The 26,613-nt window shown below is 59.4% G+C and overlaps 1 protein-coding gene and 1 long non-coding RNA gene across 8 annotated transcripts; one reads left to right on the top strand and one right to left on the bottom strand.

The window, feature by feature from the left end:
• Nucleotides 1–715: 715 nt before the first annotated feature.
• On the bottom strand, nucleotides 716–24,622 carry TMEM201 (transmembrane protein 201). 4 transcript variants are annotated; one of them, XM_079117950.1, is made up of 11 exons: nucleotides 24,375–24,622; nucleotides 18,439–18,559; nucleotides 17,648–17,842; nucleotides 16,181–16,357; nucleotides 14,785–15,131; nucleotides 14,036–14,239; nucleotides 8,610–8,842; nucleotides 5,321–5,392; nucleotides 4,599–4,898; nucleotides 3,124–3,261; nucleotides 716–2,067 (listed from the first exon to the last, which is right to left on the bottom strand). In XM_079117950.1, the coding sequence occupies exons 1-11, from the start codon at nucleotides 24,485–24,487 to the stop codon at nucleotides 1,970–1,972; spliced, it is 1,998 nt and encodes a 665-aa protein (XP_078974076.1). In that variant the 5' UTR covers nucleotides 24,488–24,622; the 3' UTR covers nucleotides 716–1,969. The 4 variants fall into 4 exon arrangements, with proteins under 4 accessions (XP_078974076.1, XP_078974078.1, XP_078974077.1 ...); XM_079117952.1 differs by lacking the exon at nucleotides 24,375–24,622 and adding an exon at nucleotides 23,483–24,164; XM_079117951.1 differs by lacking the exon at nucleotides 24,375–24,622 and adding an exon at nucleotides 23,487–24,164.
• LOC306648161 lies at nucleotides 2,442–16,572 on the top strand. Of its 4 annotated transcripts, XR_013760310.1 has the most exons (7): nucleotides 2,442–2,549; nucleotides 6,227–6,526; nucleotides 7,141–7,220; nucleotides 8,552–8,716; nucleotides 14,017–14,262; nucleotides 15,873–16,036; nucleotides 16,319–16,572. It is a non-coding gene; the product is annotated as an uncharacterized lncRNA (long non-coding RNA). The 4 variants fall into 4 exon arrangements; XR_013760311.1 differs by lacking the exon at nucleotides 2,442–2,549 and having other exon boundaries at nucleotides 5,399–6,526; nucleotides 8,555–8,716; XR_013760312.1 differs by lacking the exon at nucleotides 2,442–2,549 and having other exon boundaries at nucleotides 5,399–6,526; nucleotides 15,873–16,004.
• Nucleotides 24,623–26,613: the final 1,991 nt, after the last annotated feature.

Genomic DNA, 26,613 nt, shown 5'->3' with positions numbered 1-26,613 from the left:
ACGGCCCCGCTCAGCCTGGGGTCCTCTCCTCCTGCAGCCGGAGCGCCACGCCCCCGGCTGGGCGGCACCCAGTCTGTACGCAGAGGTGCTGGCGCAGGGCCACTCGAGTCGGTGAGAAAGCTAGGCTCCCGTGGCCACACGCTGGCCGGAGCTGAGCGCTTTCGGCGGGACCCTTCCTCACCACCTCTTCAGCACCTCCTCCCTGGGCCAGCCCAGGTGGCAGGTCTCCCCTCCAAGGCCACTTGGCCACACTGCCCTGCCAGCCCACCCCAGGGCCCGCGTGCGGGAGGCGCGGCTTCTCCCCGCAGTGAGCGCAGACGAGAAAGGAGACAGCGAGGCACAGTTCAAAGGTCGGTATGTTTTTTGGTTTCATTTTTTGCTTTTGTAAACAAAAATAAGGTTGTGTCCTCTGTCTCAAACAAAACGTCGAAGTGCCTCCCCGGCCCCGCGGGGTGCTGGGCCCGGTCCCGGCAGCGGAGCCCCGCAGAGCGGAGACGGGGCGCTGGGAATGGAGTTTGGTTTTGATAGGCAAGAAACAAAATTTAAAAACGCAACACGCCCACTATACCAACGGGGACCAAGAGGTGCCACCTCGTGCTGGAACCCTCTCTGGCAGCTGGACTGAGTCCCCACACCACCCTGGTCCCACGTGCAGGGCGGTGGACGGCCCAGGACACAGCATCAGGGGCTCCCCGGGCGGGGGTGGCGACCCGCGTGTTAAAAAGGACTAGGAAGCACCGGGCTTAAGAAAATGCCCCCCGGAGGGAGAGCTGGGGGCGGCCGCTGGTCAGCAAACGCCCAACCTGGCAAGATGTGTACAAAAATAAAACTAAACTCTATCCCTGAATGACAGTGAAGACCCTTCCTCCTGCCCCATGCCCCTCCCCACAGAGTCCCGGAATTCACTGAGGCGGCCGGGCCCCCCAGCGGCACAAACACGGCATCACAGGCAGACAGACATGCACGCCTGGGGCGAGGCCCGGGGGCTCCAGCACCTGGACACTCGTCCCACAGGCTGTCAGGCATCCTCCCTGCACGGAGGCAAGATGGGCCATGGCACGAGGCAAGGTGGCAGGGACCAAGGGGAGCGGGGCGGAGGTGGCCAGTCAGGCGGCCCAGGAGACAGGGGTCATGTGGAACCCAGGTGGGCACAGGAGGACAAAAGGGTAGGACAGTGGGTCTCGGGCTGAGAGGAGCCAAGTGCCCAGGGGGGACAGGGCGGGGTCCAATCTCCTCTGAGATCTGTAGTTCATGTGGGGCTGAGGGACCGGGTGGGCAGTGTGGGAGGGAGGGCCTGGGCAACAAGGGAGGCCCCGCATCCTCAGAGTAACAGGCTGCTTCCAGGGAAGGTCACCAGAACTCACAGTTAGGGAGGTGCATGGGCAGGAGGAGGGTCTGCAGGGAGAGGGAGGGTGGGCACTGGAACCGAGAGCCAGGCGCCCCATCTGCCCACCTCTGCCTGAAGCCAGCAGAGAGGAAGGACAAGGCCCATCCTCAGGGCTCACCCAGGGAGGCTTTCTCTCTGGAAGGGGACAAGGGTGGGGTGGTGACCCAGGGACCATCCCAGGGGCCTTATCTTAGTGGGGCTCTGAGGTGTCCCTGTGCCAGGAGCATACAGTACAGAGATGGGCCTTCAGCTGGCGGCAGGGGTCGGGCAGCCTGGCCTCCTGCTGCAGGTACAGCAGCACTGGCGTTCTGTCAGGCAGGGCGGGACAGCGGGGAGGGGCCCGGGCTTCAGTGTCAGAGTGTCAGCACCAAACACACCCACATCAGCCAAGTGGGTGGCAGGCGAGGAACATGGCCTCGGACAGTCTGTCAGGTGAGGAGAAAGGGGGTCCTGAGGGCAAGAACGCACGACCTGGCAGGTCCAGGCCCTGGAGATGGCCGAGGTGCAGCCCTGGGAGCCTTCTGAGGCTGGCAGTGGTGGAAGCAGCTGGCACCTGGGCACTGCCCTCCAGGACGCCACGGGTCAGCGCAGGCTCTGGTACAGGTAGACGGAGGTGAAGAGGGCGTTGGCAGCCAAGCTCGCGGCCAGCAGGCCCCGGACCAGCGAGGGGCCGAAGCGCCCTGTGCAGGGAGAGACAGCAGTCAGAAGACACCCCGGTGGGGTCACTCAGTCCCCGTCCCTAAGGGTGTCCCCACCATGGAGGACCTGGGCCCTGCCCATCCTCCATGGAGCCCTGACTCCCGCAGTGCACGTTTCCCAAGCCAGACAGGCTGTCCCGGGCCTATCCCTGGGCAACGTGGGACAGCCATGACACGAGTTTCAGACAAGGAAAGGGGGTGGCCGGGTCTCGGAGGCAGCGAGCAGTGACTCGGTTCTGTCCTCACCAAGGCGCAAGGTCACGCCCCAGACCTGCCTGACGGCGTCAGCTCAAAGCCCTTCACTTGGGGGCCAGGGAGAAACCAGTGTCCTCCACTGACGGACCCACGGCCCAGCTGGCAAGCAAAGCGGGTCTGAACCAGCGGCGCAGCCCCTGCCGCGGCCCGAAGCCGCGTGCCCCTGCCTTGCTGCCTGGAGGTGCCCAAGCTCTGCAGACCAGCCGCAGGTGGGAAGTCTCTAGTGTCTGCCCGTCCAGCACGGCAGCCACAGCCACGTGTGGCCGCTGTGACTGGCAATGTGACCAGGGCAGCTGAGGGACCAAGCTCTTTTTTTTTTTTTTTTTGTACCAGGGACTGAACCCAGGGGTGCTTAACCGCTAAGCCACGTCCCAGCCTTTTTATTTTTTATTTTGAGACAGGGTCTCACTAAGTTGCTGAGACTGGCCATGGACTTGTGATCCTCCTGCCATACCCCCGAGTTGCAGGGATTACAGGTGCGTGTCACCAAACCCAGCCCAAGTTCTTTATTTTATTTTCATTCAGTTAAATTTAAGTAGACACTTGAGGCCAGAGACTCCTCCGAGACGGTGTAGCCTGGACCCGTCCTGGCAGGAAGCGGGGCCATCTTCTGAGTCCAGACTCTGGACCAGAGGCACTGGGAAGATTTCACGGTCAGAAGACTGTGGTGCCCTCGAGGGTTCTTTCTCCCGGTGACTCAGGCCAGAGCTCTGTAGCCACCAGGAGGTGACTCTGGCTCTGGGCCTGTCCCCTCCCGTGCCCTCCCACAGCCAGGGTGCAGACCTTTCCAGCCGGCGGCCCCCTCCGAGCACCCCTTGGTGGTGGTGTCCACCACACAGGTGGAGGACTGGGAAGACTCGTCCTCCTTCTTGATGGAGCGGGTGCTGCAGGCGCTGCCTCTCTCTGGCACTGATCTCATGTCTGCAGAGAGAGGGGCGAGTGTCTCCGTGGGTGCTCACAGCTCACCCCCAGGGACCATGTGGGCAGCTCCACTTTAAGCATTCCAAGACATTGTCCTTGGAAGTGGTGGGCCGGCCCGTCCCAGCCCGTTCACCTCCCCTGGGCACTGGAAGGCCAGGCCCTTGTTCAGACCTTGTTTGGACCCTGGCTGCTAGGCTGCCATGGGTAGCTGGATTTAGATCAGAGCAGTAGACAAATGCCCACAGTGGGACTCTGGAGGGGAGGGGGATAGGCAGCAGGGCAGCCCTGGAGACAGGTGACCTCTGCTAGCCAGCATTCAGACAGGGTGGTTGGAACTTCCGCCATTATTAGAGGCACGAGAAATCTGCACATCTTCGTGAAAGTCCTAGACTTTAAAGGCACACACCTATAATCCCAGTGACTTGGGAGGCTGAGGCAGAAGGTACTCAAGTATGAAGTCAGCCTCAGCAACTTGGTGAGACCCTGTCTCAAAATAAGAAATAAAAAGCACTGGGGATGTCCCACAGTGGTTAAGTGCCCCTGGGTTCAATCCCTGGTTTAAAATAAGATTTTAAAGGAGCCTAATTAAAAAAAAAAAAAATTTTTTTTTTTTTTCTTCCCAGTGCCAAGGATTGCCTCATACAGCCAGGCAAACACTGGCCACTGAGCCTCATGCCCAGTCCTAGACATTTAAAAATTTTTATTATTCATTATTATTTGCAGCATTGTGGGTTAAACCAGGGCCTCATGCTGGGCAAGGCGAGCACTCTACCAATGAGCTCCATCCTCAGCCTGGGCCTAAACATTTTTTTTATTTTTGGTGCTGGGAACTGAACCCAGGACACGTTACCACTGAGCCACATCCCCAGCCCTTTGTATTTTTTGAGACAGGGTCTCGCCGAGTTGCTTGGAGTCCTGCTAAATTGCTGAGGCTGGCCTTGAGCTTGCAGTCCTCCTGCTCAGGCTCCTGAACTGCTGGGCTTACAGGTGTGCACCACGTCTGGACCTGAACGTTTTTAAAATGCTTTGCAGTACAAGATCATTTGAGCAAAACAAAAATGTCTGTGACAAGACACAGCCTGGCCGAACATGACCACTCTCAATGGATCCAGAATGGAGGACCCTGAAAGTTAACTGCAAAAGAAAAAAATAAAACCAGCCGGTAGAGGACAATGTCCTAGGGGTTCAAGGCCACCAGAGTCACACTGGGGAAGTCTGGGGAAGCCTGGGAATGTCTAGGGACAGCCCCGTCACAGCGTGGCTGGCCTCCTGGTGCCCCTGCCAGGTGGAAGGTGCGCTGAAGGCCACGCCCACGGGTGCCTGGTGCCCTCACATACCCACAGCGTGCTTTCTGTCCTGCGTGGGCTGCCTCTGCGGCAGCGGGGGTGGCTCCATGGGGAAGAGGCTGCCGTTGTGCAGGGAGTGCTCCTCTGAGCTGCTGGGGGTGTTGGGGGCCTCCCCGGGGGGCGATGGGAACAGCAGCAGCTTCTGCCCCTTCAGGTTGAGCCGGGCGGGGCTGATGAGGGGCCTGCGGTGGCGCAGGGAGCCATAGCTGGAGGTCACTGAGCTGGCCACGGAGGGCGCCGGGGAGGGGAGTCGCGAGGCGGGGCAGCTCCCGGACAGCAGCGGGAAGTAATCTGCAGGGAGGAGGGGACGGGAGCGGGTCAGCGGGTCGTGGTCCTGGGGAGGAGATGCAGGCAGCAGCGGAGGCATTGCTGGAGCTGGGAGGGCAGCCATGGAGCCGTGGTCACGCACCCCTGCCCTTGGTTTCTGCCCGAAGCCCTGGTACATCCTCTGGCTGAAGACAAGGCTGGGTAGGGACAAACGCAGCCTGCCTTCAGACCTGCTGGCCCAGCAGCTGTGGTCTGTGCCCAGAGCATGTCTCCGTCCCGTAACTCATGACCCCATCGCAGCCCAGGAAACCGGGGCCGGGTGTGGCAGTCTCTTGCCGAGGGCTGGTGTGAACAGCTCACGCTCGGGCTACTAAGCTCTGGAAGCCCTGGGCCTCCCTGGCCCCTGGCAACTTTCCTGTCCCCACTCTTGGCTCCTGTTCTCTTACCTGAAAGAGGAACCTCCCCTGGTCGAGACACCCGAGATGGCGGGCGGCTCCCGCTGAACAGGTACCCTGAGTCTGGACAGAAAGAGAAGCAGGATGCACCAGGCCTGTGACTACGGGCGCCACCTCTCCCCCTCACCCCCGCCCTGGGCGTCCTGCTGAAGCCTGAGCTGCGCTATCACCTTGAGCTTTCCCAAAACACGGGCATCTGACTGATCCCTCAGGCACCACCGGGTACCCACCACCCAGGTACCCTGGCACGTGCCCATCTTGAAGATAAGGAAACGGAGAGCCCTGGGAGGTGAGCAGGTCCCGGGCTCCTCATGCTGTGCCGTGCTTTCCACACAAGGTGCCGCTTCTTCAGCTGCCTGGGTTTCTTCTTCTTCACTACCCCAGCTCCTGCCCCCTGTGCTGGACCCCACAGGGCACCCCACACTGCCTCCTAAACCAGTGTACCTAGGCAGTATCTTATGTCCCCCCAGATGACCTGCTGAGAGCTACAGAAGACCTGGAGGGTGCCATGTGCCCTGCTGTGGGGACCGATTGCTGCCCACTTCCCCGGGTGCTCCGGGGCCCCCGGCCCAACACTCCAGGCCAGCCCATGTGCTGGGAAAGGTGAGCACAAGACCCAGGCATGCCAGTCAGTCCTCAGGACCAGGTCTGCACATGCTGGGAGAGGATCTCTGCCCTGGGCAGGCAGGGTTGAGGCCTTGGGAGAGCAGCAGGGAAGAGCAGAGGGAGCAAGGCAGGAAGGCTGTCTGGCCACATGCCTGACCCTGGGCCCACAGCCTCCCGAATGTGAGGTAGAGACCTGCCAGAACACTTCCTCGGGCCCACTCCTGCTGTGGAGCCTGGGACCCCACTGCCACCAGATGTTCAGAGACCCATGGAATTCTGTTGCCACCTCAGGATGGCCACTCTGTGTCCTTGCTGGGGACAGTGAGACTGCTTGCTGTCCTCGGGTGGGAGGCCCTGCCGCAAAGACCTGCACTGGCTCTAGAATTGCCACTCTTCTTCCTGGAGGCTCAAGGCGGAAGTCCCTCAGTTTGTGCCACTCTCGGCGTGTGCTCAGCCTTGGCAAGCCTGGCACCTCGGCACAGTCTGCCTCCACAACCCAAGTTCCACCAGAGAGCTGCCTGTCTGGGCCATGGGAGACAGAGAGGGACATCACTGCTTAGGGGGAGAACGAAACCTTCCCACGGGTCTCAGGTCAGCGAGCAGCCTGACCACCAACCACCACACTGGGGCAGCAAGGCCTCTGAAGTTGTCAGAGTCCCTCAATGACACCAGCGGCCAGTCTGCTGAGGAGCCTGTGTCAGACACGAGGCTGACTGCTCTTCTTGTACCCTGTCACGGCCCCAGAGCCTTCTGTGCCAGGGGAGCGCTCCGCTGAGCTAACTGCCACTCACTCCAACCCAGTCAGAGGAGATGAGGGCGCAGCAAAGGGCACGCACCCACCTAGGGCAGGGGCCTCAGGCTGCAGGGAGCCAGGACCTGGGGCCTCAGCCGCTCCCAGTGGTGCAGCGGCATTTCCGTTTCCCACAAGATGATCCTCATCACAGCTGGCTGGGAAGGGCCCTGGACCAGCCTGGCAGGACTCCCAGCAGCCAGGCAGGGCCTTCTCAGGGGAGGAGTGGGCAGTGGGCGGAGTCAGGGCTCCACCTATTTTTACCCTACACCACAGGAGCAGCAATTGCCCTCACGGGGGGGTCCCTGCCATTAACAGTTACCTGGGAGCATATCATTATTACTTTGGGGGCTGGGGACAGAACTTGGGCCCACTGAACTGCGCCCCAGCCTCATTTCCATTTTGTTTTTTGCAGTGCTGGGGACTGAGCGAGTGGCCACCATGGAGCCCTTCTGCACTTTTTATTTTGAGAAAGGGTCTGGCTAAGATGTCCAGGTAAACTTGAACTTTTGCTCCTCCTGCCTCAGCCTCCTGAGTCCCCAGGATCAAGGGCTGGGATCGCAGTGCGCACAGTGGCCCCCCCGCTCCATGTCATGTGTGAAGAACCAAGCACTCCTCTTCCCAAGACAGCACCAAAGGCTCGGGTCTGTCCCGCAGAGGCCTGGGAGCTGGAGTCCCTTCCCTGACTAGACCCCACCCCAGCCTTGGGCCCCTGCCGGCGGGGGGTCTCACCTTCTGAGGGAACTCCCGAAACACTCCTGGCTGCAGGGTCTGGGTCCTGGTCTAGGGCATTCCAAGGACACCCTCAGTCTAGGTGCTGCTCACAAAGGGCCACAGGCCCCACCAGCGCCCAGCTTGTGCTGGGCCAGTCCTTGGCTGTGACTTGCCTGTGGCTGCATCGACAAGCAGGGGCTCTGGTCGCCTCAGAACAATTCCCTGCTGGGGAAAGGCAGCAGCCACTTTCCTCCAGCAACCTGGCGCCTGAATACCCCGAGTCCCGAACCGGTACTAAGGGCAATGCCATCCTCCTGCTCCTCTGAAGGCCCTGAGCTGTGTCTTCCCCGGGGACAAACAGGGTGACCCTCACTTACTCCGCAGCATCTCAACCACGCAGCCTGGGCTTACCCGGCTCTCAGCAGCAGTGGAACCTCAGGCAAGTCACCTAAGGAAACTGGGGAGCAGAGGGGGCTGACATGGAGCTGCACCCCCTACCGGGAGAAACTGTTGAGGGGCTTAAGTGAGGCCTGACTGTACTTTACCAAGCTTGGCACCCACAGTTCAGTAGAGAGAAATCGAATTAACCAAGATGCACCCATATTTTGCCTTGAAGTTCCCTGGGCACTCAGAAAGCCACGCCAGGCGACTCCACTGGGAGGCTTCTGAAAGTCGAGAGGGGATCATTCAGGCACTCAGGGCCCTGCGCAGCTTAACACTGAATTAATTTACGAGTAACTCAGAAGATACAACCCGGAAAGGCGAGGGTGAGACAAAATCTTTCAAGTCAGGGACAGGCCTTGGTCCCTCGAAGTCCATGAGCACCAAGTGCTTGCCCAATGCAACTGACCTACACAGAAACCCTGCCCTTGAGGACCCATGTCCCCATCCCCAGGACTCTGCTCAGAACGACAGATGTAAGAACGGTAGGAAAAGGCAAAACCCAGCATGAGCTCACATTTACGGAGGCCCCAGGGTGCCTGTGGCCCTTCTGAGCACCCTCCGTACACCCTCATTTAACCCGTGACCACGCTGCTTCTTGTTCTGGGTTTTGGAGGCCGAGAGGAGTTGAGGCCAAGGGCAGCTGCTGAGCAGGCCCATCCGTTCCTCAGCAGGTCCCAGCCCAACTATCCCGCCTGCGCTTGCCCAGGACACCGGCGTGCCTCTTACCTGCACGAGTCAGAGAGGGTATGGTTCCCAGGGAGAGGGCCCTGCTGAGGCGGCCTGGCAGTGAGGAGGGCGAGGCCCGACGGGGAGACCGGAACAGCTGCTGACTGGTGAGTGGCAGGAAGCCGGGCGGGGTGGGGATGAACAGGGATGGTGAGGAGCCTGTGACACTTGGGTGAGGCATGGCCAGGCTGGGGCTGGAGGGAAAGAGGCCAGCAGAGTCTCCTGGGAAGTACCTGCAAGGGCCCATTGGGCACCGAGAGAGGAAGAGGGTGAGCCTGGAAGGTTCTGGAGGCAGCCTGCCCAGCGGGGGCCCATGCCCTCTCCCAGGGTGCGAGGAGGGCCTGAGTCGGGGTCCCACAGGAGGAGGCGTGCGTTAGTTGAAGCAGGAAAGCAGTTGTCCACTTGCGCCATTAGGAGCGGGTGGCTGGGAGGTGCCGGCAGGACCCAGCCCACCCTGCATGCCCCTCCACCCCCTCAGGCTCACAGCAAACTACCTCCACTACAAGTCTCGGCATTAAAGTGACACTGTCGCCCTTGCCAACCTCACGCCAACCCCAGTGCCCTGAAACAAAAACCCAGCCGGGTGCTGCCTGCTCAGTGAGGCTCAGTGGACCCGGGCTCCTTCCTGCCACTTCCTGTTCTGTCCAGAGCTTCCCAGCAGAGCAGTGGAGCCCAGGAGACACCCTGGGTGGTCTCCCACTTGGGCTGGGACCCGGGGAGGCGAGAGAGCTCGGGGGGGCCTGTGCTCCCTGGGCAGGGCTCCTGAAGGCCGCCTGGTGCTCTCCCTTGGTCTCTGGTCTCAGACACCGGATGCTCCTCTGAAGCCCCTCATGGCGCAGAGGGAGAGGTGGCCAGGCCTCGCACCCCGGGCTCTCAGGGGATGCACACCAAACTCGAGCTCAGAAAAGACCCATGAACGACCGCAAGGCTGCCCGAAAGACAGGTGACAGTGTCTCTTTAACTTGAGAATGGTACAGATCACACAACAGGATGGTGGCCTCAGGCCAGAGTGTCAACCATGCTTCCGATTAAGGCACCCGATTACAGAGGGAGAGAGGACAGAGGCAGTTAATACATTAGTCTGCCGTCTGGACGGAGCTTTGGGTGCCCAGCCTTACCTCGATCCCAAGGGACAAAGGAGCCCAGCGGACCATGTGGCAACAGATGGGTGGGTAGGCTCAGGCCCGTGGTGCGCTGGGGCTGGCTAAGGTACCCGTGCCGTCACGACCGAGTGCTCAGGGGATCGCTAGGTACACTACCACCACTCTCCCGGCTATTTCTCTCCTCTGTCTCTTTAAGAAGTTTTGTAAGGCAAGGACGGGGACAGCTGTTGACTCCCTGGAGGATCACGTGACCATCTTTTGCAAAGAACCAGGAGGCCGCCTGGACTTCAGAACCAGTGATGAGGCCCAGTGTTTGCAGAACATGGGACATGGAGGCAGAGACTGTAGAGGGGCCTGGCCAACTGGGCCCAGGCTGGACGCACCCCGGCTCCACCTGCTGACTTGTCCTTCAGGCCTGATGCCCAGCTCCTTGCCAAACTCTGGGGAGGACTCTGCCTCTAAACAAAAAGTTTGCAGGCTGAGGGTGCCACTCAGGGGCAGAGTTCTTGTTGAGTGTATGCAAGGCCCCAGCACCAAAAAATAAGGTTAAAAAAAAAAAAAAAGAAAAAGAAAAGAAAAAAGGTTTGGCATTCTCATTTGGGGACTGTAACGTCACGTGGTAGGCAAATGCAGGGCAGTGGCTGGGACCTGTGGACTACTGGCCCCATCACTTAGGAGCCTCGGTAGAAAGAGACTAGGGAGCCAGCAGGGAACGCCCGACAGCAGCAGGGTGTGGGCCTCGAAGCAGGTGGCAGCAGGACTCCATGCTGGGCCTCCTGCGACCACTCCTCTCAAGGCCAGGAGCCAAGGGTGACTCTGGAGCAGGAAGACCCCAGGGACTAGTGAGCGTGGTTAGGGATGCAGAGATGGGAGAGGGTCCCTGTCAGGCTATGGGTTTTGGAGGTGGCCAGCTGGGAGCAGAGGCTCCTGGCCCCTAGGGTCAACACCAGAAGGAGCAGCGGCGTCTCGCCAGTGTGGTCTCACGTTCTCCAGCACTTCCTCACACCTGGGCCCCCCGCCCCCCCAGTCAAACCCAAGAATCCCAACCATCTGACAGGAGATGTCTCTGACTCTGGTGCCATGGGAAACGTTGGCACGTGGGGTGCTGGAGGACCACCCTCTTGCTGTGATGCGAGATGACAACACTGGATAAGCGGCCCTCAGAGAAAATGCTGTGGTCTCTGCTGGGCTCAGTTCTGCTCTGGACCAGGCAGAGCATCCTCCTGCTATGGGAACCTGCTGCCCGGCTCCAGAGAGCTGTGCAGACACAAATGCTCCTGTGCTCAAACCCACCTCAGACGGGGACTTGGAGAGCCATGTCTTGACCGACACATGAGGAGCCTCATGACTTCTGCCCCTCCTCGCCAAGAGCAGGAGAGAGATTATGTTTTAAGCAGCTGTTTACTGAGATGGGAAAAATATGTAGCAAGGCGAACAAGGAGAGGTGGCCCCTGCGCCATCTGGCGTCATTGTCACCAGCATCCAGACCTCCCACCTAGACCCCTGTGTACATGCCTACACCCCAAACAAGCCCTCCCCGCTGCCCAGCCCTGGCAGAGGCCCTTCTGAAGAAACGTGAAAGAAAACAGGAAAAGACATGGTACCTGAGGCCAACCGGAAATAGCAGGGCCCGGGAGGCATTTATTGAAAACACAGCATTTAAAACATGACGTCTATGGCCAGAGTGGCGTTTACAGTGATCAGGGGTCACTAGACAATCACCGACACTCCTACACAAGACGGACGAGACTTGGCACCAGTCGCAGACAGAGTTCACAGGCCCTTCCTGGCAGGGCGGGGCTGGCTGAGGGATCCGGGAGGATGGTCCTGCAGTCTGCTCCAGAGCCCAGAGGTGACGATGGCTGAGCCCACCTCCCTCACATCTCAGCAGGGATGGTCACCCCGACCCGGGACATTCTGACCGTGGTCCCCAGTCAACATGCCCCGCTCCAGGGAAGCCTGAACTTCCTCAGTTGCTGCCATTAATACTGGAAGGTGCCGGCACTTGTAATGGAAACTTCAATGGACAGTTAAAAGTCACACAAAACTCTAAAAAGGCCAGGAATCCTTACCCACACATGTCTTTTCACACCCACCAAAGGGTGGGAGAGATATCTGCTTGGTAAGGAATCCCTGCCAGCCAGAGCTGGCTCCAGCTATTATAAATAATTTAAATAAACACACATATCCTGCTCCTGCCCACCGCCAAGAACGCAGAAATCAGCACCACACTGTCACGTTGAGAACAGGAGATTCACATCACACCAAGAGCGCGCGGTGGACGGCGGGCACCTTCCCCCTTAGGCTGCTTCACAAGGCCAGGGGAGAGGCAGATGAAGCTGCAGGGGCAGCTGTGGCTCCCCGCTCCTCACTGCTAAGCAGAGGGCCGTGGCCTGGTCTACATCTTTCCTGAGGAGCTTCATCTCACCCTGTTCACAGAGCAATAAGCCGAGTCCAGCATGGCCAGGCCTTGTCTGAAGTCACAGAAGGCCACAGAAACCCACGTGGTCTCCTGCCTGACCTGGGCTCACTACCTGCAGAAACTGAGCAGGATGTCAGCTACTACTCTGGTATGGAGGCCAGAGGTGGGGTGGCCTCCCAGGTCTACTTAACAGCTCACAATGGTGGGCCTGGGCCCAGGTTCCAGCTCCCTGTGGGGCTCCACGCTGAAGCTGACCAGCCATCTCCCACATGCCTATTCACCCCCTCAGGCCTTGGCGGCTGGTGGCCCCTCACACGTGTCATCTGTTTTGCCCTCCCTGGGCTCTGACGCAGAGGGTGGAAGAGCTGGCACACTGTGGGCCAGTCGCGGGGGGGCGGGGGGCTTACGCTGAATGACAAGTGCAGGACAGATGGCCCTGGAGGGAGTCTATGGCCTACTCAGGGGCCACCACAGGCAACACACCAGGCAGGCCAGCCTCGGCCCCACTCTCGCTGGGGCCTGTGCACACAGACGCACAGCCAAGACCTCTCTGCACTGGACAGCACCCAGTTCTCAGAGCATGTCCCCATGTGCTACTTCACGTGACCCTTGTCCCCGAAAGCCAACACCCCAGGGCCCCAGAGGCCCACCTGTTGTTTCAGATGGTTAACTGAGGCTAGGAACAGCAAGAGCCTGGCCAGGACAAACAGCGAGTGAGGAGCGCCTTTCCCTGGGGCGGCGGAGGGCAGGAGGGACAGCAGCCTATGGGCCGCTACAAGGAAACCAGTGAGTGACGAGCCAGAGGACAAGGTGGCAATGACCTGGTGTCACCCAGCCTCTGGATCCCTCGAGACCCTGACCTGTGCAGAACTGGGGCAACCTGAGCTTCTCCCAGACACCACGTGGGCTCGGCAGAGGAGCTGGGCCACATCCCATGCACAGGGGAGCAGGGCCAAAGAGAGCACTCCAGTCCTGCCCCTTGCCAGCCAGTGAGGGGCAGCCGTGGCCCAGCGGGCAGGGCAAGGAGTGGCAGGGTGTGCAAGGAATGCCCAGGTACCAACTGATGAGCAGAGACTGTTAGGTCTCAGCACCCTGGGCAAGCCCAGCACAGCCTGGCTGTCCAGAAGGAACTTCCTGACCACAAGAAGCAGCAAGTTTCCTACTGTCCACCTTGGGATGAGGCTGATCTCACAAATCATGGTTAAGGCCAGGTTAGGCCCAAGAGCTACGTACGCTCCCCATTCCTGGGGAAGGAGGCGGAGGGATCATGCGGTTTCAGGAAGGTCTTAGAGCAGGGAGCTGGGTAGTGGACCAAGAAGCAGCCCAGATACAAGCAGGACCAAGGGACAGACAGGCAGGAGGTCCTATGTGGGGCCAGGGTGGTGATTCTGCTCTCGCCCTCCTTCACTCTGAGTGGTACCTCCCCTGCCAAACAGCCTGAGTGGTCTGGTCACACAGCAAGGGTTCAGCAGGTAGTCACCACCCCTGCCCTGTGTCAGGGCTCAGCCTGACACTCTCACCCTGTGCAGTCAGAGCCAGGAAAGGGCTATGGCAGTGCGTGCGTGTGCCTGCAGGTAGCAGGGCGGGGCTGGGGTCAGAGGCAGAGAGGGTGCTGCTGCTCATGACTGGGCCACCGAGGCCGTGAAAGGGTCTCAGCGGTAGTGGTGGTGAGCAGCCACGGGGCGCTTGGGCAGCACCTCAACTGGGGGCCTGGTGGTGCTGGGAAAAGAAAAGGGGGGCCGTGGAGAGGCTGGACTGGACTTGGGGCTCTAGGCTGGGTGGAGGGGAGTGAGGCAGGTAAGAAAAGATGAGACCAAGGGGAGTCTGCTCTGGGCATGAGCCACACCCTGGGCCTGTTCATCCACCTGTCCTCCCCCCGCAGTCACTGCTGCTTCTCTGACCTTCGGGGCCGGAACCTCCGTGGGCCCGTTGCTTTCCTTGTGGCCACAGCTGCCGTGAAGCCCACCAGGCAGCACAGGGATGTGGTGCTGAACTTGAGAGTGTCCAGCCAGTTGGGTGAGGCCACCTGCAGGTACTGCTCGGCCAGGTGCAGCCCCAGCAGCAGGGCCCACAGGCAGGTGGAAAAGGCATCGATTCTTCGGAGCCTGTGAGGGAATAGCAGGGGCAGGTGAGTGCCCAAGGGGCAAGGCAGGAACCCCAGCCCTGTCACTTCCTGCCTCCTCCATCCACACCGGGCCTTGCTCAGAGAGCGGAGCCAGAGCGGGTGGGTGGTCCTCCTCAGCTGGTGCAAGGGGGCTAAGGAAACCTCCTGGGCCACTGTGTGGACACAGCAGTGTGGGCCTATTGTCACTCAGGAAGGAAGCAAGGTCCAAGAGGACCTCGCCTGAGCCCCACAGACCACATGGAAGGTGGTCATTGCCACCTGACTTAGGAGCATGAGGGAGATAAGTGAAGTGGCTGGACCCAGGTCACAGTGGGCAAGCGCTGGTGCCACTGGCCCTGGTAGGGCAAGTCACTCGCTGTCCTGTCTCACCCGCCAGACCTGGGTCCCGGGAGGAAGGACGGGTCTTGTCTCGCTACATGGCGGAGCTCAGCCCAGGGCTGTGCACCACCAAGGCCTCTCACTCCCAGCTCCCAGAGCAGCGTAGTGCTCAAATCCCCACCCACCGTGCCGCGGCCCCACACGTACCTGATGCGGCCGGCCAGCAGCATGGCCAGCAGGCAGGTGAGCAGGCCCAGCAGTACAATGCCCATCTGGTGGCTCTGCCCAAAGGCCCAGGCCTCAAGTAACCTCTCTGCCGTGTGCTCAGGCAGCAGGCCCAGCAGCTGCCGCCAACCCTCAGCCCCAGGAGCAGTGCCATTGTCCGGCATGGCTGAGCCATTGCTGCCAGGTGGCAGAGCTGGGGGCAGGGCGGCCTCTGGGGTGAAGGGGTCACTGGGGCCATACAGCGCAGTTGTCAGCAGGAAGGCACAGGCCAGGAAGGCCAGGGCGCGGAGCAGGATGACCTGGACTGGGGCCTTCACTGTAGAGAAGTTCTGAGGGAGGAAGAGAGATGGGTCAGTAAGGTGCCACAGAACCACCGACGGCCACCAGTGCCCTCTCCAGGGGGGCGGGGTGTGGGCCAGGGCCCCATGGTACCCACTTGAGAGCCTGATGCTCAGAGGCCCCGCTCCCACACCCCCGCCTCGCCTCCTCCTGCCCCCAGCTCACCTGGGAGGGCACCCTTTCACCTGGCTCGCTTCCCTTTCAAATAATCTTTTTCACATTGTGGGGACCTTACTCCTCCAAATACGTTTTCCAAACTTATTTTGTCAAGTTCTCACTTGTGCTTTTAACTAGCACCGGGAAAACTTAAGTTAAACAATACTTGTAAGTCATTCAGTGCAGGCGACCAGGCAGGTAGCTGAGAACCACAGGTCTGAGGAAGAGTCCACCCGGTGTCCTGCTGTGGGTCAGGGGCTCAGCTGCAGACCACTAACCACATACCAAGTGTCCCAGGGCACATCTCAGGACATCAGGGGGCGGTGTTTACTTCTAAACGTATCTGCTACTATGTGCTTCTTAAGGTTTTAAATTTTTTTTGTGCAATGCAAATCCAGAACCTTGCATGTGCCAGCAAGTGTCTCCCACGGAGATGCACATCTAGTTCTGACCAGCGTATTTCATTAAGTACTGTGATAACAACTAGTAGTTTAAGCCAGACGCTCCTGGGTTTAAGCCCTGGTACTGGTGCCCAGCAGGTGTGGGGCTCTGTGCACACTTCTCCACCTTCCCAGGTCTGTCAACAGGAGTCACAGCACCTAAGAGGAACCATGAAGGCTGTCACGAGGAATGCATGTGATGACCTTGACCAAGTGCCACTCAGACCCATGCTTGGGCATGTAATCAACCAAAGCATCATGATCCAGGTCACTCTCCTTGGGAACACACACCCTGGCTGGTGACAAAGGGACCTGGGGACAGGGTGGGAAGGGGGCTCCAAGGGCAGACTGTTTCCGCAGGAAGGGTCACTGAGATCCAGCCCTCTGCCTGGGGCTTCCTGTTAGACCCAAAGCCCCAAAAGTCCCTGATGCCAGTCTCAGACCTGTGCGTGGGCCTGATCAGCCTCTCTGCGCCTGAACTGGTGGCTGAGGAGCAGGGCACGCAGCTGGCGGTTCTGGTGCTTGATGTAGTACTCGACGGCTGCCTGGCATGGCCGGCACAGCTTGTACATCTGCTCCAGGTGGTGGCGGTACACCTCGATCTCCTCGTCGTACCTCCCCTGTGGGTGGGGACAGAGGCTGGAGTCTGTGGACACCCGAGCTCCCCCGGTTAAGAACCAGGTCCTGCCATTGCAAGGGGGTGACCATGGGCGAGTACCCCCACCCCCCCACTGAATGGTGACGCAGGCTCCTGAGAGTGAGGGACAGCACAGGGCAGGGGCGCAGGTGACAGCAGTACTCTAACAAAGTTCAGTTGCTCCAAGAGGCACCTGGAGGTAGGTGCTGCAGGAGCTTGGAGCTCCTGCAAGGTGGGCAAGCTGCAGGAGGCGGCTCGAGGCTGCTGCTGGTTCTGTGGCAGATGGACACCCCGGCTCAGGGCCTGCCCTTACCCTTGACGGATGGTCTAAATTACATTAGAGAGCTGCAGGCTGGGCCAAGGCCTTAGTGGGGCACTACATGGGTCTTTTAGCTTCTGGAATAACCCAGAAGACAAGTCCTGTTCCTAGCACCCTCAGAGAGACAGCACTGTACCTCTTCATCTGGAGTGGCCAGGATATCAGTTTGATCTCTTGAGACCAAGTGTGCCAGAAAAGACACCTCGTGCCAGGTCCCCATTTCCTCCCCTTTCTGCAGACCCTAGTCTTTCCCTGCTTGGCCTGAGCTCACTCCATTCTCTCCCTCTCAGGTTGGACCTCGGAAAGCCAGTGTCTCTGGGCCTTTGCTGGGATCTGCCTCTTGAGGTCACAGGACCACAGGCTAGGCAAGGTCTGGGGTGGGGTCCAGCAGGACGAATCCCTGGATCTCACAGAGGGAGGCCCAGGGCAACAAAGCTCAGTCTAACTCCTAACTTCAAGTTTCTTAGCAATGCCGAGCTTCCTTCCTCTCCCAGAGCTATGAGTGTCCCCACCAGCTCAGAACTGCCCAAGCTGGGGTTGAGGTAGAACTCAGTGGTACAGCCCTTGGGTTCAATCCCCAGAACCCCTCATCTTCAGGAAATGCCCAGGCTGCCAATGGGCAAAGGGCCCTAGAAGGATGGGTACAGGATGGGTCTCACAGGGCCTGGCGGAGTCCAAAACTCTTATTTCCCTCTGACCAGGGACAAAAACCTCTGGAACAGCAATCCCTGGGGCTTCCACTGGTGTTCCCAGGCTCCCATGACAAGTCAGGGAGAGCAAGTGGTCTGGTTCCAGCTGAGAAGGAAATCACACTCCCTGGAATGTGGCCAGCGCAGGGTCAGGGAAAGGGCCTTGGGTACTCGGGAAGACAATGGCTGTCTGGCTGGCTGGGGCTGGAGGCAGAGAGCTGGACCCAGCCGGTGCCTGTGCAGGGCAGCCCTGCACACGGCTCACCTCCTCCCGTGGTGAGAAGGCGGCCAGCTGCTTGATCTTGGTGGTCTGGTGGTGGCTGCACCTTCTGCACAGAAGGACCTGGCTGCTCACCCACTGCTGTGGCTGCGTGGGGTCCTGGGGCGTGCGCACGCTGCTGACCACGTGGTTCAGGTGCTCCATGTACTGGGCAGGGATGGGCTTGTTGTAGTCGCCGTTCTGTGGAGGAGCACGGGTCTCCTGTTAGTGGGAGCCCACTCCTGGGCCCTGGCTGGCTGGCTCCGAGCGGCAGGGCACTCTAGGATCTGAATTCCCACTCTTTCTCTCCGTCAAAGAGCAGCAGCTTTTCTTCTGACAACCCCTCAGATGGAAGCCTGAAGGCCGGGGTGCCGAGGAAGGGCCTGGGGCTGCCGCTCGCGCACACACCTGGCTCTGGCTTCGCCCCTCAGAACCCAGCTTGCAAACAGCGGCCGGGGAGCGGCTGCCTGCTTGCTCTGTCAAGTCTCATTGGAAGCCGGCCACACTCGTTCACTCACATACTGCCGGAGCGGCAGATGTGTACCCCAAGTCTGCCACCTGTAGTGGTGAGATGTGAGAAGTCGCCGCGGCTCCCTGGGCCTGGCTGCTCCTCCTCAAATGAAGGTGTTGCACCAGGACAACAGTGAGGCAGGCGTGAGATGCCAGCACCTTGCTCAGGGTCCAATGGAGGGAGGACATGGGGCCCACCGACCCTGGGATGTGGCCTTGAGGTGCTGCCTCAGGAGCACCAGCCCCAACTGTCCAAATGCCCACCTGCCACCCACCCATGCCCGCACCTCCTGGAAGCCGTTGTACTGCTCACAATGGGGACAGTCCCAGCAGTTGCGGTTCCCATAGGGCACCAGCGTGTCCTGGTTGCAGAACCAGCAATTGACCATTGTGTGCGTTGGCTTCACCCTGTGGACCAAGGACAGTAGATTTAGTCCAGAAGACCTCAAGACTTGTGAGAGGGAAGGCCACCGAAGTCCTGCCCCAGGTCACCAGGGAAAGGGCACCAGAAACAGGATTTCAGCTGGAGATATAGGCCTGCTGTGGGAGGAAAGCTGATGGAGGGAGGAAACTCGGACTGGACATGCTGTGGCCGGGCCAGAAGGACCAGCCGAGAAGGCCACCGCAGACAAAGTTCCTCCCAGGAAGCAGCTGGAGACTCACCCGATCCAGTGGCTCCAGTGCATCCACATGGGGACACAGGGCCACCAGCCCCCCCATGACCTGGGGCCCGACTCAGGATGGTCCCTCCCCAGGCTGCAGAAATGGTGCTCTCCAGAGTTTTCAGAGGGAAGGGAGTCTCCCATGCTTTCCAGAAAGTACAGCCAAGGAAGTTGAGGGGCAGGAACTAGTGACAGCTGCTGGGAGAGGGTCCAGCCTTCCTAGTGGAGCAACAAGGGCGGGCAGGACCCCAGTGGCCCCTGCTGGTCACACATGTGGCGACAGGTGGGGGTTTCAAGATAATCCTGGCCCAGACACTGGGGGATCTGTGTTCTGGGTCCCCTGTCCCCCACCATCTGCCTCATTGGCTGTGGGGCCTTGTTGGGGGAGGGGAGGCACACAAGGACCCAACAAACCCCTTCAGTCCCAGAACCTAGAAGGACATGAGTGAAGGAGGTCGCTGCTTTAGCCTAGAGTCCTGGCCTCGCCATTCCTCGTCCACATCCTGGAGGAGTGGCAGGTTCTCTCCCAGCCTCAGGGCTCACGTCTGTGAAACAGGAACAGGGCTGGTAGCCACGGCGCCTGCATGCTACAAGGACCAGTGGCACAGGATACACAGTGCCCTGCCGTGCCAAGGACCACTGGTCTGGGCTAAGGGTAGCCCCTGGGAAGCAGGGTATGGCTGTTGCTGCCTGGCCTTGCCCTCTGTGCCCTTCCATTGACTATGAATAGAATAAAGGAGTTCTATCACCTGTCAGCTGGGGACAAGGGGGCTGCCCTTACAGGGCCTGTTCCCAGCTTAGGATGCTGGGTCTAGGAAAGTACATAAAGGCCATGAAGGCCAGAGGAAAAGGAACCAGGCTCCATAGGGAAGGGTACAGGGTCCACAGAGGGTGGCCAGGGTGTGCCACCAGCAGCCCCACACCCCCTTCCTGCCCCAGATCAGGTCAAAGCCCTCATCATGACAAAGAACAGCTGCATCTTTCAACAGCACAGGCAGGGTGGCTTTGTGCTCACTGGCGTGACCTCAGGGAGGGTCACCCTACCTCCTGGCATCCCCATTTCATTCCCTCACTTATCAAATGGGGACACTAAGACTCACTGCCCCAGAACGGCTGCTGGGAGGACCCAACCAAGGAATGTGGGAAAGCGCCAAGCCCGGCAGGTGGCCCATGTTCACCAGATGGCTTCACTGGGCACCAACAATGGGGACAGTAACACAGGAGGCCAAGAGGCCAGCCATGGCTGGAGGTGTGGAATCCACTGGTGGGTGGTCTGGCGGGCCTGGGCAATTAGCACTCCTGATTATTAATTTGTACCTACTTTACAGGCCTCTTCGTAGTTGTGCAGGGGAGTGTGTCCTGACAGCGGGTGGCCAGGCAGTGTGACTTTTCTCATTGGCCCTCCCAGGCCAATGATGAGGCTCTGTACCACCCTCCCTATCTCTGGGTGATGACCACCCCCCGAACCCCAGCAAGGACCCCTTAGCCATGGTCTGTTTGAAGGGGAGGCCAACCCCAGTGCCCACCCCGGGAACCAAAGACAGGAGAACAGCGAGGGAGGCTCCTGCTCAGGAAGCCCCTCACCCAGGGAGCCCCTTGCTGGGAAAATGGCTGGGGCCCTAGGAGGGTCCCTCCCAGCCTGGAAGGGAAGGCTTGGTCCCAGGCCAGCAGCTAACTCTGTGGGGGCAGGGGTATTCTTTTGTGGTCACAGCAGCTGTCAACCACCCTGGCCAGGCGGTTCCCAAGCTAGCACTTGCCTCCTGTGGGGACAGCCCTGAAAGGTGTGTGGGTGACAGGAGGGACTACTGGCTGGAACCTCAGGTCACCTCCCAGGCAGGCCCGGCAGTCCTGCGCTCAAGGCCTACCTCTGCCAGACCTACTGTGGCAGTGGCTGAGCCAGCCTCACCTGGCCTGGCTCCTACTCAGAGAAAGGTCCCCACCCCACCCTCAAAGTTCCCTCATGAACCGCTGGCCCACGTCTCCCCGCCCAGTCAACAGTCCACAGCTTGGCCACGGCTCGGTTCTAGGACAAACCACACCTGGCAGACAGGGTTTGAGATGAACAGACGCAGTGACACAGTTACGTAAGGGAGGAAGATGGTCTCAGACCAGTCACTCCCTTTAGGAGGAGGCTTGGGGGCTTGTGGGTGGGCCTGGAAGCAACTCTCCTAGCTCCTGTCACCTTTATGCTGGAAGGGGGGCTGAGACAGCCAAGGCGGCAGAAGCAAGCTCAGCACGCCACGAGCCCAGAACAGAGAGAGGCAAACAATGCGTAGGAGCCTCTGAAGATGCCAGCACTCCATGGACCCGACCCAGAGGTTTAGTTAGAACAAAGCTCCTGCCCTCAGGTGCCTCCACTCGTACAGTGTGCCCATGACGTGAGGGCCTTGGCCCAGGGACCTGTCAGGGTGTGCACCCTGCTCTGGGTCCCGTGAAGGAGACACCAGACGTGGCTCAGGTGCCATCCGAGAAGCTCCAAGTCCATGCGTACACCAGTCTTCCCCAGGCCAAGCAGCACACGCCTGCCCAAGGGCCTGCCATGTCACCTGTGACCTTGGGCACTGCAAGCAGGCTCTGGTGGGGGGTCTGAAAGGCTGGTCTCTGCGAAAAGGCTTGGTTCTGAGGCCCTGGGAGAGCTGGGCTCACAGGGCGGCTCTCTTGCCTTTCCACATGCTGGTGGGCAACACAGATTACCTCACCTGTCCGTAAGGATCCAAGGAGCCTCCAGGGCTTGCTTCAAGCATCAAACTGCAACTGGGCACTGCCAGGGCCCAAGCAAAGCACAGTGAAGCCCACAGCAATGCGACCAACAGCAAGGCAGAAACCCCCAAATCTACTCCTCTGAGGACAGACCTGGCGTGGGGCAGGCTCTTTACCTATCAGTTCACCATGTGAAGTTTGCAGAGACCCAAGGACTAGCAAAGTGCTCCACTTGGTCCTTGCATAAGGACAAGAGTGACAACTCAGACGCCACAGGAAAGCAGCCAACATGCAGGGCATCTGCCCTCACCCTGAGGCATATGTGCTCAAGCCAGGTGTGGTGGTGCACACCTGTAATACTAGCTACTCTGGAGGACCAGGCAGGAAGATCACAAGTTAGAGGCCAGCCTGGGCAACTTAGTGAGACTCTGCCTCAAAAAACAAAAAGGGGCGGGGACGGAGCTCAGTGGTAAGGCACCCGGGTTCAACCCCCAGTATCACAAGAAAAGAGTGGGTACACTCAATGACAGGCAGAGGCGGGGACCACCTGAGGTATAGGGACCCAGGATACAGCCTCTGCTCAGCTTGAGTGCGCAGCCCCGGACATGAGTGGTGGGAAGTGGCAACACGAGGGCCCTAGAGGGACTCTGGACGCCGCCACAGGCTGTGCTCTGCACTGGGGGAGGCTGCCCCCTCTTCATCCCAATCAACACCCACAGATGCTGCTGGAAGCCCCAGGCAGCACTCGATGGGTGCACGGAAGTACCTGCAAATCCTGGCAACTCAATGAGGGGGGACAAGACGTACCTGAGCAGCAGAGTCAGGGTTAGTGGGAGGGAGGTGCAGGGTTAGTGGGGTGATGGCCATCAGTTGCCTGGACACAGGGGAGAGCAAGCCAGGGAAGTGTAATCTGGGGCTGTGCTGCCTGTGAGTGCAGAGAGGCAGCCCAGGTGCTCAGTGAGCATGCAGAGCATGAGGCCTGGCTGGGCTGACAGCTGCAGTGTAGACGGGGCTCTGTGACACGGGGCAGGAAGACCAACCTCTCCAGGGCTGTGTGTTCTCATGAGTAAGATGAGAGAATAACAGTTTCTGGCCATTGGAGCTGTGGCCCAGGGTGGCAGCTGCTCTGGTCATTAACAATAACTGGGGCAAGAAGACTCAAGGGTGAGGGAGACTCAGTTGGGCCTTTAGAGAACTGACCGCTTCCTGGGAATCTCAGCCAGCTTTAAAGCCCAGGGCAAGGCTGACCTAGCGTCAAGAGACACTTGCTCCACATCATTCCTCCCCGTCAGTGTCCTCCCTCCAGCAGGCACATGAAGCCACTTGCTGGACTGCTCTCCAGATGATGCCCAATGCCCTATGAGGACATCTTAAGAGCATCCTGGGAAGGACCGGTGGTCCTCAGCCCAAACAACCGTGACAGTCCCAACACTACACCTCAGCCTTATGGTGTTGTTCAGGGACACAAAGGGACTTCTGGCATACACCCTGCACCTCACCAAGACCACTCATGCTGTCTTATCTCTCGCAGAATGAAAGCCATGGATGGCAGGCCAGGAAGGGAAAATGGCCCCTGGGAACAGTCGCAGCACAAGACATACGAGTGCGTGGAGTAAGCCCTAGCCACATGCAATCACACTAAACCCAAGGGAGCAGGTGCAGACTGTTCCTCGGCAATGCTCCCAATCCTGGGCTACTGAGGTGCTGCTGTCCAGGAGGAACTGGCTCTGGACCAGCTCTGCTGCCCACAGGCAGCAAAGGGAATCCGAGCAAATTGCCTCAGGCCCACAAGTATTGGTTCAGACCTGCTGGTCCTGTAGGCCCCTCCAGCTTCCAGAAATGGGGCAGGAATGGAACATGTGGAGATATAGGGTGAGCGACCCCTTGAGTTGGGGGCTCCCTCAGTTCCCCAGGAGGCAGCCCCACCTCCAGAGACACCTGCTACCTCTTCTAGGTCTCCATGACTCACCCACCCCATTCCTTTTTGCCTGTCTCTCCCCTGATGCGGCCAGTCAGGCTTCTGGGTTCAAGCTGCCGCTCTGCCACCTGCTGCTGAGTGACCCTGGGCAAGTCCCTTTGCACTTTTCACCTTCGTGCATCCCCGTGCTGTCCGCAGGATGGTCTCAAACTCCACTTTTCTCCCTGTGCCCAGGGAAGGTGGATCAGTGGGGAAACAGCTGACCCCAGGCCTTGCTGAAGCAAGAGGCCTTTCCACTTCTGTGCCTGACCATAAAGTCGGGTGGGGGAAGCCGGACGTGGATGTGGGGGTCTGCATGATCTCAGCCTGGCAAGGCAGAGGGTGGCCCCAGTAAGTCTCAGGCACCTCTGAAGCAGCTTAGCTTTCGGCCTCCGGGAGGCAGTCTAGCCAGGGGTCAGGAGTGCAGGTTCCAGGCACCGGCAGCTTCAGTTCAAAACGTGCCTCTCCTGACATCAATTTGGCTTGTTGTTTCTCGGCTTCTCCTGGAGGAAGCACTGGTTGCCTCTGAAATGGCCGATGTGAGGAGCGTGTCGCCCGAGCCATGACATGCAGAAGAGCAAGTGCCAGCTATTATCACCCCATCGGACGCGCTGCCGGGGGTTCCAGGGCAAGGGGCCCAGGGCAGGCCGCCAGGGGGCCCTGGCCTCCGGCCCTGCAGGGCGTGGGGCGCAGCCCCCGCACCCCACGTTCTGGAGCCCCCGCTCCGGCCGGGCTCCCCAGCTGCTTCCCGACTCGGTTCCCAACTCGGTCTTTTCGGGGTGGGGGTGGGGCTGCAGAGCGGTCCCGCGCGTTCGCAAGCAGGCCGGGTCCCCGCCGGGCCTCCGCGGGCGCCTCGGGGCTGGGCGGGGCGGCTCAGGCCGCGTGGGCCGGCCCGCGCACTCACCTCCGCGCGATCCGGTAGAGCAGCACGCCGGCGGCGGCGCACGCCGTGACCCCCAGGCCGCCGGCCAGGCCGGCCGTGGGGCAGCGGGCCAGCAGCGCGCTCACCCCCTCCATGGCTCCCGCGCGGACAGTGGCGGCGGCGGCCGGCGGCGGGCAGGGGGCGCGGGCCGCAGTAGGACGCGGGGCGGCGGCGCGCGCCTGCTCGCGCCGTGACCTTCGCCGCTTTGTAGCAGGCGCGGGCCCACCCCCTGACTCGGCGCGCTCCCGCCGCTCAGCCAATCGCGGCGCGGGGCGAGCCCGGGTGGGCGGAGCGCCGGCGGAAACGCGCGGCGCCGGCTCGGGCGCGCCCCCCGACGTCCGGAGGAGGAAGGCGGCGCGCAGAGGCGGGCCAGGGTCCCGCCCGCGCACGCGCCGGCCGCGTGGGCCCGGGCTCCCGCGGCCGGGAGTCCGCCCGCGTCCTGTCACCTAGGGCTGCTTGTCATCAGTCCTTTCCTCTCGCTAGTCCTGTCCTCCCAACGTCTAGCCAAACCTCGCCTGTGCGCGCAGTGCCGTTTTGCTGCAATTTGCAACTCCTGAAGCCACAGGGGTTAAAAATTAGCTTGTACAAATATAAACGTCCGGCGATGGAGACAAGATTAATTCCAGGACCGCCATGCTTCAGAATATAATGCGACCATTAGAAAGAACCGCAGAACTGGAGGTAGTGACCCGGAGGGATGGTGCGCTTTAAAAATCCACATGCTGATTATTTTTATAATATGCCAAGTTTGAATAAAGCCTGTGTGTGTATTTGTAGGAAGTAGAGGGTGGTTAATAACTGCAAATTGGTTAGTTATCTCAGGGGCGGGACTGGAAGGAAGATACACTTTGTAGGAGTTATTATTAGCCAATAAAAGCGAACAGGAAATCTTTTTATCTAAGCACACAACGTTTCTGTGACCTCACAATCTTACCAGTGTTTTTGAGACCAATACTAAGTTCTCTGTGGCAGAGATGGGTTATTTGGGCACCTTTGTTTTCTGTTGCCAGTATGAGCTGCCCACACTCAACTGTGTCTTCACTGGGCAGGAAGGAGGGACCAGCGTGAGTGAAGGGAACCAACGTGAAGCCTAGGGGGTGCTTGGGCCTGGACTAGACCTCTCCTGGATAAGGGTGTCAGAACAAAGCCCTGACTCCTGCCTTGTCTTGCAGCTTTTACCAGGCGTGATCACACAAGTGAATATCCTGTGATGTTTAGCATTCCTCCAAATGTACAGGCCTGTGACTAAGCATCACTCCTTTTCCAAGAAGATTGCATCCCAGAGGGATAATGACTGCAATATGATACCCACGTGTAGCATCATTTGTTAGTTTAAGCACACTTTGATCAGTGGCATTCTCTATGGATGCAGATTGCTGAATGGCTTACGGATCCTGCCTTTGGAGTTACAACATTCCGGCTACATGTTGGACCTAGAATGACTCCCCCCCCCAATCTTTTATTAAGTATGTCTTTGTCTCCAGCCTTCTGTGCTATTGGAAGGCGGTGGAAACTCAGCTCATTGGGGGCATGCCCTTGAAGGGGGACTGTGAGACCCTGGTCTCTTCCTTTTTGCTTCTGGGCTGTGCCTCGTGCTTCTGCCATGATGTGCTGCTTCCCTACAAGCCCCAAAGCTACAGGCCACTCATGGGCTGGAACCTCTAAAACTGAGCCAAAGTAGAACTCTTCTCTGGCATTACCTGACACACACAGACCTTGGAGCCAGAACATTCCACAGGCTCCAAGGCCCTCTGGACCTCTTTTATTCATTTACTCAACAGGAAGCAGGCTACTTGGGGTCAGTTTACCACTTCCCACCTGCAAGTCACCTGACATACTCCCACTCACTTCCTATGTGGATGGTACCACCTGCCTCACGAGGTCACCAGAATGAATTTAAATGAGAAAATACCTAATACCTTGAACAATTCATGGCATATTCTAGGTATGCAATGAGTGTTTTTAAAGCCATAAATATGTATGCATATATATGTACATTCATATGATTATTTAAAAATAATGAAATCCCAATGACTAAGCCTGTGGAGCAAAGAATAATAAATCATGGCGTTTCTCCACTCGGTTCCAGCAATGGTATTTCCCATTTTAAACCCAGCAGCTCCTCTTTGGAAAGTGTCCCTTCCTTCCTGCTTACTCCCTTCCCACTCCGAGTGCTCAATTTTCTTTCATTTTGATGGCCTGGTGAAGGAGAGGTGGACAA

Source organism: Sciurus vulgaris (genome assembly GCF_902686455.1).
Source record: "Sciurus vulgaris genome assembly, chromosome: 1".
Lineage (NCBI taxonomy): Eukaryota > Metazoa > Chordata > Mammalia > Rodentia > Sciuridae > Sciurus > Sciurus vulgaris.
Note: the sequence above shows the minus strand (reverse complement) of the source record. Positions and strands in the feature narration are given on the sequence as shown.

Coding starts and splice junctions, on each gene's coding strand:
- TMEM201 (XM_079117950.1), bottom strand. CDS start 24,487: ATGGAGGGGGTGAGCGCGCTGCTGGCCCGCTGCCCCACGGCCGGCCTG. Junction 18,560..24,374: donor CTCTACCGGATCGCGCGGAG/GTGAGTGCGCGG, acceptor CTTGGTCCACAG/GGTGAAGCCAACGCACACAA. Junction 8,843..14,035: donor CGGAGGTTCCGGCCCCGAAG/GTCAGAGAAGCA, acceptor GGGCCCTTGCAG/GTACTTCCCAGGAGACTCTG.